The 15084-nt window shown below is 36.2% G+C and overlaps 1 protein-coding gene across 1 annotated transcript in view; it reads left to right on the top strand.

Annotated features, from left to right (window-relative positions):
* Positions 1-15084, top strand: part of LOC107710401 (zinc finger protein GLIS3-like) — a gene marked incomplete at its 3' end in the record, with an annotated part of 36582 nt that overhangs the window by 11312 nt on the left and 10186 nt on the right. The window contains exons 5-8 of the mRNA XM_016515166.1: positions 8392-8553; positions 10312-10422; positions 12795-12927; positions 13985-14078. Of these exons, the coding sequence (XP_016370652.1) occupies positions 8392-8553; positions 10312-10422; positions 12795-12927; positions 13985-14078 (500 nt within the window). The remainder of the gene's footprint in view (positions 1-8391; positions 8554-10311; positions 10423-12794; positions 12928-13984; positions 14079-15084) is intronic.

Here is a 15084-nt window from a genome sequence, read left to right as displayed (position 1 = left end):
GAGCCGTTTTAGGTAGGCGTGGCTGACTCTTAACTTTTATAAAGAATATCTGTTTGGATTTGAGACTTTAGTCTTTGCAACTTTACAGATCTTCTTTATGCACCAAGAGCTTGTAACACTCCAAAGAGAAAGGAACAATTGAAATCGCATCATATGACCCCTTTAAACTAGTTGCTAAGGCAACATTTTTCAAAAAAAAACTTAAAGTACTAAAATAATTAAAAATAACTGAAATAAAAATGAAAAACTATAGACATTTTAAAAACAAAGCTTCCTGAAAATGACAAAAAAACTAAGTTTTTAAAATAAAAACTGAAAATACATATAAAATGAATTCAAAATATGAATAGAAAACTACAGTATATATTCATGTGTGTGTATGTCTATACATACATATATATATATATATACACACACACACACACACATATATATATACTGCATATAAATACACAAAAAACAATTTTTGTGTAAAGTATAGGTAAATTTACTGGAAATAAAATAAACATTAACTGGGATACAATAATATAAAAAAACTAAAATAAAACTTATTTCAACCAGTTGCTAAGACAACATTTCCCATTTTAATTTACTGTAACTTTAACTACTAAAATAACTAAAACTGAAATAAAAATGAATAAAAACTATGTAGACGTTGTAGAAAAAAACAACATTTTAATTAATAAAGGGAGTTTAATTACTAAATCTTTATAATAAAAATGGAAAACATATTCAAAATATTAATAGAAATTAATACTACTAATAGAAATAGTATCTAAATTAAATTAAAATAAGACTATATGTGTGTGTGTGTGTGTGTGTGTGTTACGACACATTTCAGAATCCTTTTGTTGCTCAGCTGAACACGAACCACGTTAGAATAAAAGGCTACTTTATGTTTCTAAATTGAACTTTTAATATCATCAAAGAACCATTAAGGAGCTTTCTTTATTTAGAGTAATTAAGAGATCTGCACAACCAAGCGTTTTAGACGCTGCATTAGCATGCAGGAGGATCTGATCATTGGGAGAACGCAGGGTAACGACACCCCCCTGTGGCTGCATCCATTGATCTCTTGCATTTCTTTACACACATTACAACACTGCAGTGCTTCAGGGAATCGCTTGTTTTCTTCTGTGTGTTGTTGCAGCATTAATAGCATTTCTAGTGGAGAAAAAGCCCTCCGTCTTTCTGTTTAGGAGCAACTCCTCTGAAGGTTTAAACTTAGCCAATAACACATTAAGACATCAACAAAAAAACTAAATCCCTGGCGATATAATCAGTATAGTTGTGTGCTTTATTGTGCTGAGGCTGTATTACGCTTCATTTGTGAGTTTTTCTCCTCTCTTTTAACTCCAGCCATCAGCTAATTAGTGATTATCCTTGATAATGGACATGGGAGTTTGTGCAATTATGCAGTTATTAAAAAGGGACAAAAGACTCGCATTTAAGCTCAAAGACACGACTGCCTCCCTCCATACACTTCGATTAAACAGAGACGTGTGATGCGATGCATTCGATCCGGGAGGCTTTATTTATAAATGAGATTTCCTGGAAAAAAAAGTGGTGCTTGAATGCACTGTAAAAAAAAAAAAAGCTGAATATATTTAAAGGGATAGTTCAGCTAAAAACTAAGGTCGTCATTTACTCGCCCTCATGCTGTGTGATTGACCTTCTTCTGCGAAATGCAAAAGGAGACGATTAGCAGAATGTTTGGACTGACTCGCTTTCATTAGCTGGACAATTCCTGCGAGTTTAACTGTGGTCTTAAAAAATTAAGCAAAGTGGTTACGAAGTAGGATTTCTTAAAAAGTCTTAATTCGCCTTTCCACAAATTAAGGCCTTAAAAAGGTGATGGCATTAAATGCATGCACTGCAAAAAAAACCTCTTGTTTTCCAATACAAACATCTAAACATCCTTTAATCGAGATGCATTTAGTTGAAATGCAAACTGAAGAATTTAAGTTTTGTTTTCTTAGACGTTTATGAAATCTTGAGTTGAGTCGAGTTTATGCTTTGAACCGATATCTGTCAATGAAAATGTTTTCCCTTTTAATTAAGTTGATTTTTCTGAATCCACTGGCAGATATTTATTCTTGTTTTTTTTTTTTAAATCTTCATTTTGATCAGTTTTTCAGAAAACAAGACTTATGTCATTTTGCTTCTCAGTGCATCTTGATTTAAGAAGATTTACAATTGGAAACAAGACAAGCACTTTGTTGCAATGTGATCAGAAGCTACAGTAAAAGTTATAACCATTTTCTAGTTAAGCATTTTTTGTAAAATGAATTAAAAAGTGATGGAGATCTGTTGGAAGTTGTATTTTCACATGCATCTCATTTTCTACATTCAGTGACCATATTGACGTATTGTGTTCCCATCAATCTGGCCCTTAAATTTTCTTTCTTTGTTCTTAAAAGGTCTTAAAAAAGTCTCAACTTGACCCTCATAAAGCCTGCAAAGTTTCATTTCATTCAACATTTTTATACAATTCCCTGAAAATGGTACAAAAACCATTTTTGTGACATTGTAAATGCATATAAAGAAAGATGTGGATGAAAACACCTTTAGAGTGCGTGCAAAACTCAACACAATGCAAGGTTGTTGCTATGCAGTTGCTAGGGTGTTCTTAGTGATTTTAGCACGTTGCTATGGTTTTGAGGTTATTTCCAGGTTTTCAGTGTTAGGGGTTTGATCAGATCACAATCTATAAGCAGCATCTCTAGTAGAGAATGTTTCTCATCGAGACACTTTAGTGTGTTTCTCCTCTGGAGTTGTGATTTTCTTCAGGAGTGTGTTCGTTTCCTTCAGCGATCTGAGTCGATCAGTCATTAATAGCACACACATACCTCTGGTCAAACTTTAGCTCCGCACACTTACTCATTACCAAAGCCTTTGCTGTTGCCATGGTGCCGGGAGCAGTCGGATGGTTTTCCAGTCCGCGTAAGAAAAGACAAAGAAAGACAAAACTCAGAGACAAAGAGTCTTTCCTGCGTAAAGCGCAGTTGCTTGTTGTCTGTGGACTGAATCACGCACACAAACACGCTTCAGTGTCTGTGAGCACTAGCTGAATGGAGTCGACGGGTAAACAGATCCGTGAGTCACTGCAGCATAATGACACAGATCTGATGTCCTGAACAATCACAGACGAGTCCCAGCATGCTCAGCCACCCGCCTGCACACACATCCAGCCATCCATCCAGCCATCCATCATGTCTATCTACCCAAATATCTATCCATCCATCCATCTGAGTATCTGACAATCCGTCTATCTATCTATCCATCCATCTATCTATCTGAGTATATGTCAATCTATCTATCTATCCAAATATCAATCCATCCATCCATCATCTGTCTATCTACCCAAATATCTATCCATCCATCTATCTGAGTATATGTCTATCTATCAATCTGTCAATCTATCTATCTATCTATCTACCCAAATATCAATCCATCCATCCATCATCTGTCTATCTACCCAAATATCTATCCATCCATCCATCTGAGTATATGTCTATCTATCTATCTATCTATCTACCCAAATATCAATCCATCCATCTGAGTATGTCTATCTATCTATCTATCTATCTATCTATCTATCTATCTATCCAAATATCAATCCATCCATCTGAGTATGTCTATCTATCTATCTATCTATCTATCTATCCAAATATCAATCCATCTCCATCCATCCATCCGTCCATCAATTAATCTGTCCATCCATCCATCCTTCAATTCATCCGTCCATCCATCCATCCATCCATCAATCAATCTATCAATCTATCTATATATCTATCCATATATCTATCTATCTATCTGAGTATGTCTATCTATCTATCTATCTATCTATCTATCCAAATATCAATCCATCCATCTGAGTATATGTCTATCTATCTATCTATCTATCTATCCATCTGAGTATATGTCTGTCTATTTATCTATCTATCTATCTATCTTATCTATCTTATCTATCTATCTATCTTATCTATCTATCTATCTATCCATCTATCCATCTATTCATCCTTCCACTTGAAAAAAATGGGTGAAAAAACGGGTGAAAAAAATCCCACAAGTGCACAACTCTTTTCATATGAAACTAGAAGAAAACACCCGGCAACCCACGTATTAACACGACAAACCCATCTAAACACCCTTGCAATCTTTGTGTGTACACGCTAATAAAAAGTGCACAGTATTGCCATATTTTTTTGCATGTGTTTTGCATGCTAAGCAGTTTGTGTTGCACAAATGAATATGGTCATCATTGGGTATAATAGTATATTATTATGATACCATGGTAGCACACAGTACTTGTTGTGCTTGATGCCTCTGGCAGTGTTTGTGCTAATCTGATTAGTACATGCTGGATTGATGCCAAAGCTGAAACTCTGTTGTTTTCTTAGTCGCTTAATACAATCATCATCACGATCAGATCTGCTAAGAATACTGACGTTTTTGAACAGCTGTAAGAAGGGAAACCACTCTCTAATCTGTCTCTTAAGAAATGGGATCAGAGCTTTTAACCGTTTAACTGATCGGATCTCAAACAATAGAGCTTCAAACACCCGTCACAGCTAAAGTACAGTGAGTTGATCCCTCATCCTCCAACTTCCAGTTGCCTTTGTTAACTTTATGATTTTGAGCGACCTTTCACTTTAAAACCCACATAAGAACATAAAGGCCTTACGTTCTGCTTTATTGTACAAGCAAATGCAATAACTGATCACTTCATATAACGAACCCCGTCGAGACACAATCTCCGGCGTTTCCTAACCTTAAATAAATGATAATGAAAAGTTGTAGTTGTCTGGGTGATGCTAAAGCTCTGGCATGCCGAGGAACGTTCACTCGACTGCTGGCACTCGCTGCCATTAAGCGACGGCGCATGGCGTGCTGCCACGGCCTGTCAGGGGCCGCTTGTGACTTTGAGCGGCACATTGGAAGCATGTTGCCATCTATTCAGGGCTCGGTCTCTCTGAGCGGCCAACAGGGCTCTGAGCTTTATTAAATAAAGTCCATGTGAAAGGTCCTCGAGTGCACAGACATGCCTGGACACGGCTGGACGTCTGGCACCGCGCGGCCGTCTGTTTTCCCAGCAGGCCTGATCTGAATGCTTATTGATCGGCTCTTTTCTTTGGCTGGTGTTTGTGAGGCAGAGGACAGCTGGGATGGTTAAGGTGTAGTTTAGCTTCTTAATGAGTCACTGGTAATTAGGGCAGCTGTAGTTATACTTCTGCCTTTAATGACTCTTGTCAGAGAGCTCAGGGGCTTCAGGTCCAAGATAAACGGTCTCAGATCAGTCGTCTTCTGCCTGTAGGAACAAGAGACAGACAAGATAAGAAACAAGCTCTGAATTCATCGATCTATCATCCATCCATCCATCCATCTGATTATATGTCTATCCATCTATCTACCCAACTAACAATCTCATCTATCCAACTATCTATCTATCCAACTATCTATCTATCTATCTATCTATCTATCTACCCAACTAACAATCTCATCTATCCAACTATATATCTGACTCTTTATCTATCTATCTATCTATCTATCTATCCGTCCATCCATCCATTATCGGTCTATCTGACTATCTATCTGTCGGCCTATTTCTCCATCTATCCGATTATGTCTACCCTGCTATCCATTTATCTGTCAGTCTGACTATCTATCCAACTATATCTGACTATCTATCCATCCATTTATCTAAGCTATTAGTCTATCCAAGTATCTATCAATCAATCTATCTACCAAACTATTATCTATCCATCCATCCATCTATCTATCTATCCGACTATCCATCCATCATCTGTCTATCCAAATATCTGTCTATTTCTCCATCTGTCTATCCTTATATATTTCTTTCTGTCTACCCGACTATCTATCTGTCTAATTTTGTATCGGTTTATCCATATATTTATCTGTCTGTCCGTCCGTCCATCTGACTATCTATCTGTCGGCCTATTTCTCCATCTGTTTATCCATCTATCCGATTAGGTCTATCCATTTATCTGTCTGACTATCTATCCAACCATATCTGACTATCTATCCATCCATTTATCTAAGCAATTAGTCTATCCAAGTATCTATCAATCCGTCTATCTAACCAAACTATCATCCATCCATCCATGTGGCACAAACGCTGCAGGACACACTGAAGTCTGTTTTCAAATTGTTCAAACCACACTGATTAACTCCACTAATTAAGATTCATTGTTAGCACCTACTATCACTCATGTTTGTTTGTGATCATTATTCATAAGTTGGGAACAGGCAGGATTTTGTTAAGATGACAATCTGCGTATGTGAAGAAACTGCATAATGGCCGTGTCTTTCTCCCACTGCTTTTAGAAACAATCCCGATTAATCCCGATCCCAGACACTCAGCGGCTAATGAACGGCTAAACAAACAGCATGTAACGAGGCACAAACCTCGAGTACTAAACACATCCAAACGCCCGAGTGGAGCAGAATTCCTCTGCTGAGATTTACAAGCAAACGTCACCTCTGCCAACGCAAAGAAAAGAGGAAAAGAACAGAATTCCTGTCCATTAGTGACGAACCTACAAACAATCCAGCAGAACTAAAAGTACAGATCTTCCTGTTCTCACAAAACAAACCATCTTCAGTTTAGCCTTTAGATTGAATTTAAATAAAGACCAACACAAGCTTTGTGACTAAAGTCTCTAAATGACACCTACATACAGTACTGCTATTAATATCTCCTAAAATAACCACTTCATTATAAAGTAATCAAAACATGCTGACAAAAACACACTATTAATCTCCAACTCTTCGACTTCAGCAGATTCCTCTAATATAAGATGAGCTCTGAGCAGAGGAATTCCAGCTATTGCTGAAGTCGTTCTCTGATGGTTTTAGTATGTAATCATTTATTCCAAAAGCATATTTCTGAAACATAAATGAGGTCAGGACGTTTGTTCACAGCTCAGTGGTTTCTGGTATCCGTGACCGTGATCTCTGGCATTCCTGTCAGGACATTAGAAAGGACAAAGATCAGGAATGTCACATTCTTCTAAGATGAGGCCACTGCAAAATCATTGTGATATCATTTAATTAATGGAAACAGTCAAGCCTTTGATGTTACAATTTGTGCCATTTAATTTAGATTTTTTTCTTTATGCATAACACACATATTTTTATATATATATATAGAACTCCCTGGAAGAGGTGTTTTTTTTTTTAAATCTCAGTGGGACTTTCCTGGAAAAATAAAGGATAAATAAATAAAAAAAAATATTTACATTCATATTATTTTAAAATATTTATATATGTAATATTATATAAAACAATTAAATATATATATATATAATGTATGTGTATGTATATTTGTGTATATATCTATTATTTGACTCAGAATTACAATGCTTATATACAAAGTATATATACGTTTCTGATATATAATATATATAGTAATATTATAATTACATATAAATTAATATAATATTACTATTTATATATATATACACACATTGTTTACATAATAAACAATATATACATATATATACACACACACATAAATATACATACACATAAAAAATATTTATATATAATATGAAATATAAAAGTATTATAAATATTTTATATATTACATATATAAAACAATAATTGTATGTTATGCATAACGGCGAAATATATTTATTGCACAGCAAAACTGTAACATCACAACACTATGTATATCAATATTACATCAATATGCATTATAATATTTTGATAATGTTTATCTGTGTTTTATGATCATTTGATGATATATATTGTCATTATATAGGCCATATAGGGCAACAGCTTATGGTTGCCTAATATCATCTCCCCTGTGATGATGGTTTTACTCAGAAAATGCTCATCTAAAACGGCATCATTGTCAAGAATTAACTATTATACACCTTTAGACACATTCCTGGAAACTATGACTGAGTGTGAAACTATGAGGCCTCGTTAAGCGTGTCGCACGAGCGGCTGAGCGCTGAGATCATCATCCAGGAGAACGGATGAAACACGTCGCCTACTATCGTTCCTACATTTTTTCCATTTTAATTAGCTTATTTAATAACAATAATTGCACAGAGAATAGTGTTGGTTTAATCTAATGAAGACTGCACAGAATAAGCAGAGGGACCGTGAAAACCAAGAGTGAAATTTGAGTGAAACTGCATCAAAGTCTCCAGAGTTATGCACTGGCCCAGTTCATTTACAATCAGTGCACAGTGATGAGAGCGTGTGATGGCATTGAATGAGACGTAAACTGGTCATTTGAGCAGCAAAACACTGACCCCTCCTGGTCGATCTGTGTCATGTAGTCCTGAGAGAGTGTTTAACTGTTCAATGTGACACATCTAACCTTTTCTTGTATCGTATTCTTAACTCTAACTTCAGTTTGAGGGCTGTCAGAAGGCGTTTTCCCGCCTGGAGAACCTGAAAATCCATCTGAGGAGCCACACGGGCGAGAAACCCTACGTGTGTCAACACCCCGGCTGTCAGAAAGCCTTCAGCAACTCCAGCGATCGAGCCAAACACCAGCGAACACACATCGACATGGTGAGCGGAGCCCGAAAACCTCATGCAGGGTTCCTACACATTTTCCATCTCAAAATTCCATACTTTTCCAGACCAACCTCTCAGTAGATTTTCGGACCATATTTAACATAAATGGTTCATAAAGCACTATTTTCAGCTTCTCAAATATCATCTGTAAATATTTTAATTTTTTCAGTTTTTTTTTTACATTGATATTCTCTAAGTGACTTTTGCATGCACACAAGAAACTTTTCTTGTGCACTCGAGAAGCTATTCACATGCATATCGAGCCAAACACCAGCGAACACACATCGACATGGTGAGCGGAGCCCGAAAACCTCATGCAGGGTTCCTACACATTTCCCATCTCAAAATTCCATACTTTTCCAGACCAACCTCTCAGTAGATTTTCGGACCATATTTAACATAAATGGTTCATAAAGCACTATTTTCAGCTTCTCAAATATCATCTGTAAATATTTTAATTTTTTCAGTTTTTTTTTTACATCGATATTCTCTAAGTGACTTTTGCATGCACACAAGAAACTTTTCTTGTACACTCGAGAAGCTATTCACATGCATTTTTCGCATGCTTACGCATTGCAATTTCTAGCTTTATATAACCTATTTCCTTTGTGCATCACTGCCATCTAACTCTGAATAAAGTGAGAGCATGAATGCACATGAATTAATAGAGCTCAAAATTTGGCTTTCCTTGTGGTACCTCTAATATCAAGGACTAATGTCCAATTTAGCACATCCTCTGCAGCAGCAGAAAATGTGCATTGTCCTATTTGCCAAGTTCAAGGGTCCATAAAAAAAAGTGTTCAAAATGTGTCTTTCGTTAGGGCTTTAGGTCTCTTTAACGCATATTAAGTGGCGGCCAAGACACCACACTGCTAAATGGGCTGATAGGTCCAGTGTGCATTGTCCTATATGCTAAGTTTAATGGTTTCTCGTGCACATAAAAGTCTGTATATTTTTGCAAAGGTCCTCGAGGCTGTGATATGGAGCTAAGAATATCGTGAGAAGAAACCCAAAACGCAAAACATTTTTGCATAATTAAAAACTGCACCTTGAATTCATTCAGTCGTGTTTGACAATCACTAAAGAATCTAATATCAAGGACTAATGTCCAATTTAGCACATCCTCTGCAGCAGCAGAAAATGTGCATTGTCCTATTTGCCAAGTTCAAGGGTCCATAAAAAAAAGTGTTCAAAATGTGTCTTTCGTTAGGGCTTTAGGTCTCTTTAACGCATATTAAGTGGCGGCCAAGACACCACACTGCTAAATGGGCTGATAGGTCCAGTGTGCATTGTCCTATATGCTAAGTTTAATGGTTTCTCGTGCACATAAAAGTCTGTATATTTTTGCAAAGGTCCTTGAGGCTGTGATATGGAGCTAAGAATATCGTAAGAAACCCAAAACGCAAAACATTTTTGCATAATTAAAAAATGCACCTTGAATTCATTCAGTCGTGTTTGACAATCACTAAAGAATCACTAAACAGCTGCCATGGAAACACTTCTTGTATGATAAACTTATTTTCATTAAATTCTTAATTTCCTTTATAAAAAACTAAATGAGGGCAAAAGTCTGGAAATGCAAATATTTTTCTATACTCTGCTTTCTTTTTTCCATACTTTTCCAAACCACGTAGGAACCCTGCTCATGAAACTGTCACGCGAGACGGTTTCCAGAGTCTATCCACACTCCCGCGCAACACACCTGCAAACACCAGGCAGAGACGTGTGCACTAACAGGTTGTGTCTCTGCAGAAACCCTACGCGTGTCAGATCCAGGGCTGCGCCAAACGCTACACGGACCCCAGCTCTCTGCGCAAACACGTCAAATCACACTCCTTAAAGGAGCAACAAGCCCGGAAGAAGGTACGAGAATCACCAAAACACTTATAGATATTCATCCTCGTGTCATTTTCCAACTCTGATGCTGATCTATTTTTCCATGCACCACAAAACGGAACATTTAAATTTGCTTCATTTTCTATTATTTGACTTGGAAGGTGCACTAATGGTCAAGCATTTGGAATGACTAAGATTGTTTAGTGAAGTCTCTTCTGCTCACCAGTGCTGCATTTATTTGATCAAAAATACAGAAAAATTTGAAATATTATTACAATCTGAAACAGCTGTTTTCTATGTGAATATCTGTTAAACTGTAATTTATTTCTGTGATGCGCAGCTGAATTTTCAGCATCATTACTCCAGTCTTCAGTGTCACATGATCTTCAGAAATCATTCTAATATGCTGATTTGCTGCTCGAGAAACATTTCTGATTATTATCAATGTTGAAAACTGTAATACACAACCATAAGTTGTGATAAGAGAATACTTGTATTCATCAAGGCCGCATTAAATTGATTAAAAGTGACAGTAAATACATTTATAATGTTACAAAAGATTTCTATTTCAAATAAATGCTGTTCTTCTGAACTTTCTATTCATCTGTGAATCCTGAAAAATAAAATGCATCACAGTTTCCACAAAAATATTGTGCAGCACGACAGTTTTCAACATTGATAATAATCAGAAATGTTTCTCGAGCAGCAAAGCAGCATATTAGAATGATTTCTGAAGATCATGTGACACTGAAGACTGGAGTAATGATGCTGAAAATACAGCTTTGATCACAGAAATAAATTACAGTTTAACAGATATTCACACAGAAAAGTTATTTTAAATCAAAATAATTTTTTTCACAATTTTTACTGTATTTTTAACCAAATAAATGCAGCCTTGGTGAGCAGAAGAGACTTCTTTTACTATGGTGTTTTTTGTCCTTCTTGGAGTTTTCACATCTTTGTACGTAAACGAAGACTTAAAAAAAAATCCTTTTGTGTTCCACAGACAAAAAAATAAAAGCATATAGGTTTGGAAAGACATGAAGGTTTTTGTGTAAAGGATTGCACAACACAAGCACCGTCTCACAAAGAACGAACACAGAGTTGTGCGTTTGTGACACAAAATACCTAACATTTGTCAAGAGGGGTGTTGACAACGAAGTCTCTAAACTTGTAACTTGTTAGCAGCCTTGTTAGGATCCGTTCATTATCACGGAGGAACCAAATAAAGGTCACGTCACCATAGATACAGATTCCTCAGGTAGACGTTTCTAGGAGAGAAAAAATAGTGCAGCACATCAACCTGCGCCTCTGCTTGTACACGATCTGTCCAGTGTGTATACATTCATTTCATTCTCATCTATGATTATTATGAATTACTCAGAATATACTGTATTCTTAGACACGCTAAATATAATCACGCAGGTCGACAGCTCCAAACGCTGCGATATTTTAAGCTGTGATATCAAACCATATGCTCATGATTAATTACAGCATATTCCGCTCAATTAAGCAAAAGATTAGGAGCCGATTATCCGAGCCGTTATCTCCACTTGTTGTCATCTATTTGCTTTAAACTCGTTTGGAAAGTAAATGCAGTCTTAAATCAACATGAAATCAAATTGGACGTCATTTTCTTTTTCGGTCTTATTGTGAACGATTTATTCGTTTATGCGTGTTATTCCAAATATGATTTTTTTTCCATGGATTTTCCAGGATTATCCATTTCAGCATCTAAGCTGCAAAATAGGTATTTACACTTAGTTTTAGCATAAAATTCAGGTTCTCCATAATTCTACAGTAAATAAAATGGTGTAGGATTTACTTTGAAACAGTTTTCACTCAGAAATTACATCTAAATTTCACAAATAATTATACGGAAAGAGCAAGTAACAGAATTAAATGTGGGATTTTTTCTTGTAAAATGTACTCTAATAATCTAATTACAACTTCACAAAAATATTTTTTACAGTGTACTTTATGGCCAATTTTTACAGTCCAATAAGTTTCTCATTGATAAAATCAGTAACACTTAAAGCATTTATGTGTAATGCTTTATAAAAGTATTCATAATGCATGTTGTAATGCATTCATAAATAATTGCAACAAAATATAAAATGCATTATAATATTTGAAGTTTTTTTTGTCATGCATTTTAATGCATTGTACTTTCTAAACGCGTAACAATTAAGTATTATAATATATTATAACTGTGCTTACAATTATTCATGAGGTCATACAATGCATTATAAGGTGCTTCTATAATGTTTTCTACTTCTATAATGCATTATACTGTATATAGAAGCTTTAAGTGAAGTGTTACCCTAAAATCCACCCTCAATCCCTTAGAAACTGTTGTGAATGCAGGTCATGTTGATTTTGTGTTTGATGTGATGTAGTTGAGACGCAGCACAGATCTCAGTCAGGACGGACTCACCGAGTGTTTGACGGTTCAGCCGCTGCAGCACAGCCTCGTGCCACTGGACCTGATTGAGACCAAGCACAAGTCGCCCACTGATGATCTCTACACTGGTACGAAACACTTATTAATACTTATATATGAGTCAGAATAACAGTGTAAGAGACCGTTCACACAGCATTTTTGCGTTCTGCTACAAGTTTTGCTCCATATCGTGTCTCTTCTTTCAGACTAGATGCTTGAGGTATTCGGCCAATCATAACGCACTGGATAGCTGGCCAATCACAACACACCTCGCTTTTTTTGAATGATGAGCTTTGTAAAAATCGACGCGTTTCAGAAAGGCGGGGCATAGAGGAGAAACAATAATGTACAGTATGTGGAAAATAATGTGTTTTTTTTACTTTAAACCGCATAAACACATTTCATTACACCAAATACACAAAATAATGTTATTTTTAGCAGCATCATATGACCCCTTTAAGTGTTTCTTTTATTGCACTTTATCTATTTGCGTCTGTAGATTTCAATTCCAATCCATATCTACAAAGAGTTTTTTTTTTTCTGGCACACATCAGATTTTACAGTTTGATTCCTCTCTATATTCTGAAAGTTTTTCTGTATTTTCTGTATTTTCTGATTTATGGAGTGATAAAAAGAGAAATCCAAACTCTAATATCTCAACAAAATCAAACTATTTTGAATCTGGCTTCATCCAATGTTCAGATTTCTGTTCTGGAAATGCATGCAAATTAGTGCATATTTAATTAGATAATGCCTCGTTTGCATATTTAAACATAACATTTCCGAAAACTTGTAAACCAAAAATGTTTGCAATCCTTTAATTGGGAAAGTATGATGAAATCTATTAGTGATTTTTTTACCCCATTCACTTTTTTTTTGCCTTTTGACATGGAAAAAAAACTAATTTTAAAACGGTGTGAGACATTGCAAAAGATGCAAACACAGCGTCCGTCCAGTGCATATTTAAATAGAAAAACACTGGAAAAGCAGTGCAGTGTAATGCAAAAAATGCATTGTGTAAACTTTCAGTATATTTTGGTTATTTCATTTCTTTTTTCATTGTAGTGATGGCTAATGGCATCTAATCTTACCACTGTTTGACTCAAGAGTGATGATTTTCTGTTTTGTCTTCTGTCAATGTACAAGTCTTCACCTTAAACCAGAGTGCGATGCAGATCCCAGCTGGTCCACAGACCCTTCAGACCCACATGCAGCTGCCGTCCTTACAGGGAAACAACAGGTAGAAAAACTTGATCAGTTTTCAACGAATGACAGCCAGCGTTTTGAAATGCATGAGTCACGGCATTTAACTTCTGTGAAAGTGAAAAAGAATATTCAGTGGGAACTAACTTCAGCTATAATATTACTGCTCGAAGTCAGCGTGAACTCAGAATTCAGTCTATTTTCTAAATGTACATTTAACATTTAATCCGTGCAGGTTTAATTGTTTTTTTTATGTTTTGAGCTCGTAATGTAAAATCAGAATGTCATAACTGGATCTTCTCTCTGCTGACGTATGCAGGATTTCACCAATCATTTAGTGCACTTAAGCTCCGCCCCTGCAAGCTCTGAGAGCCACGCCCACATCTCAACATCCAATCAAAAACCAATTCATAGAACCAGGCCCCACCCAACATTTTGTTTTTTTTTGATAAGCCAATACACTTGGATGTACATGAAAATACGGATAAAAAAATGTTTTGTCACTACTTCCGTTTCATGAAGACTTTAAGATTCCTGTTCCCTAACTATGCGGCCTTACAGTCATAGCCAAAAGTTTTGGCAGTGACTGATTGCTATAAAAGGAGGGAAGAAGCGCTTCCAATCATTGTGTTCAAACTGCTACAAAGAATATTGCACCTGAAAGAACCATTTAGCGGATCAAGAACTTCAAGGAGAGAGGTTCGGTCTGCATGCACAGTGAGGCCAAGACTTTTGGACAACGGCCTGGTGTCAAGAAGGGCAGCAAAAAAGCCACTTCTCTCCAAGAAAAACCTCAAGGACAGACTGAAATTCTGCAGGGAGTACAAGGATTGGACAGCAGAAGACTGGTGCGAAGTTATTTTCTCTGATGAAACTCCCTTCCGACTGTTTGGGACATCTGGAAAATCGATTGTTGCATCCTGTGTGGGGTTGCTTTTCAACCAAGGGAGTGTTGTCTCATAATTCTTCCCAAAAACACTGCCATGAATAAAGAATGGTATCAAAACGTCCTGCAAGAGCAACTTCTTCCAACGATCCATGAG

The sequence above is a fragment of the Sinocyclocheilus rhinocerous genome, unplaced genomic scaffold, assembly GCF_001515625.1.
Source record: "Sinocyclocheilus rhinocerous isolate Xijiao unplaced genomic scaffold, SAMN03320098_v1.1 scaffold56, whole genome shotgun sequence".
Taxonomy (NCBI): domain Eukaryota; kingdom Metazoa; phylum Chordata; class Actinopteri; order Cypriniformes; family Cyprinidae; genus Sinocyclocheilus; species Sinocyclocheilus rhinocerous.
Note: the sequence above shows the minus strand (reverse complement) of the source record. Positions and strands in the feature narration are given on the sequence as shown.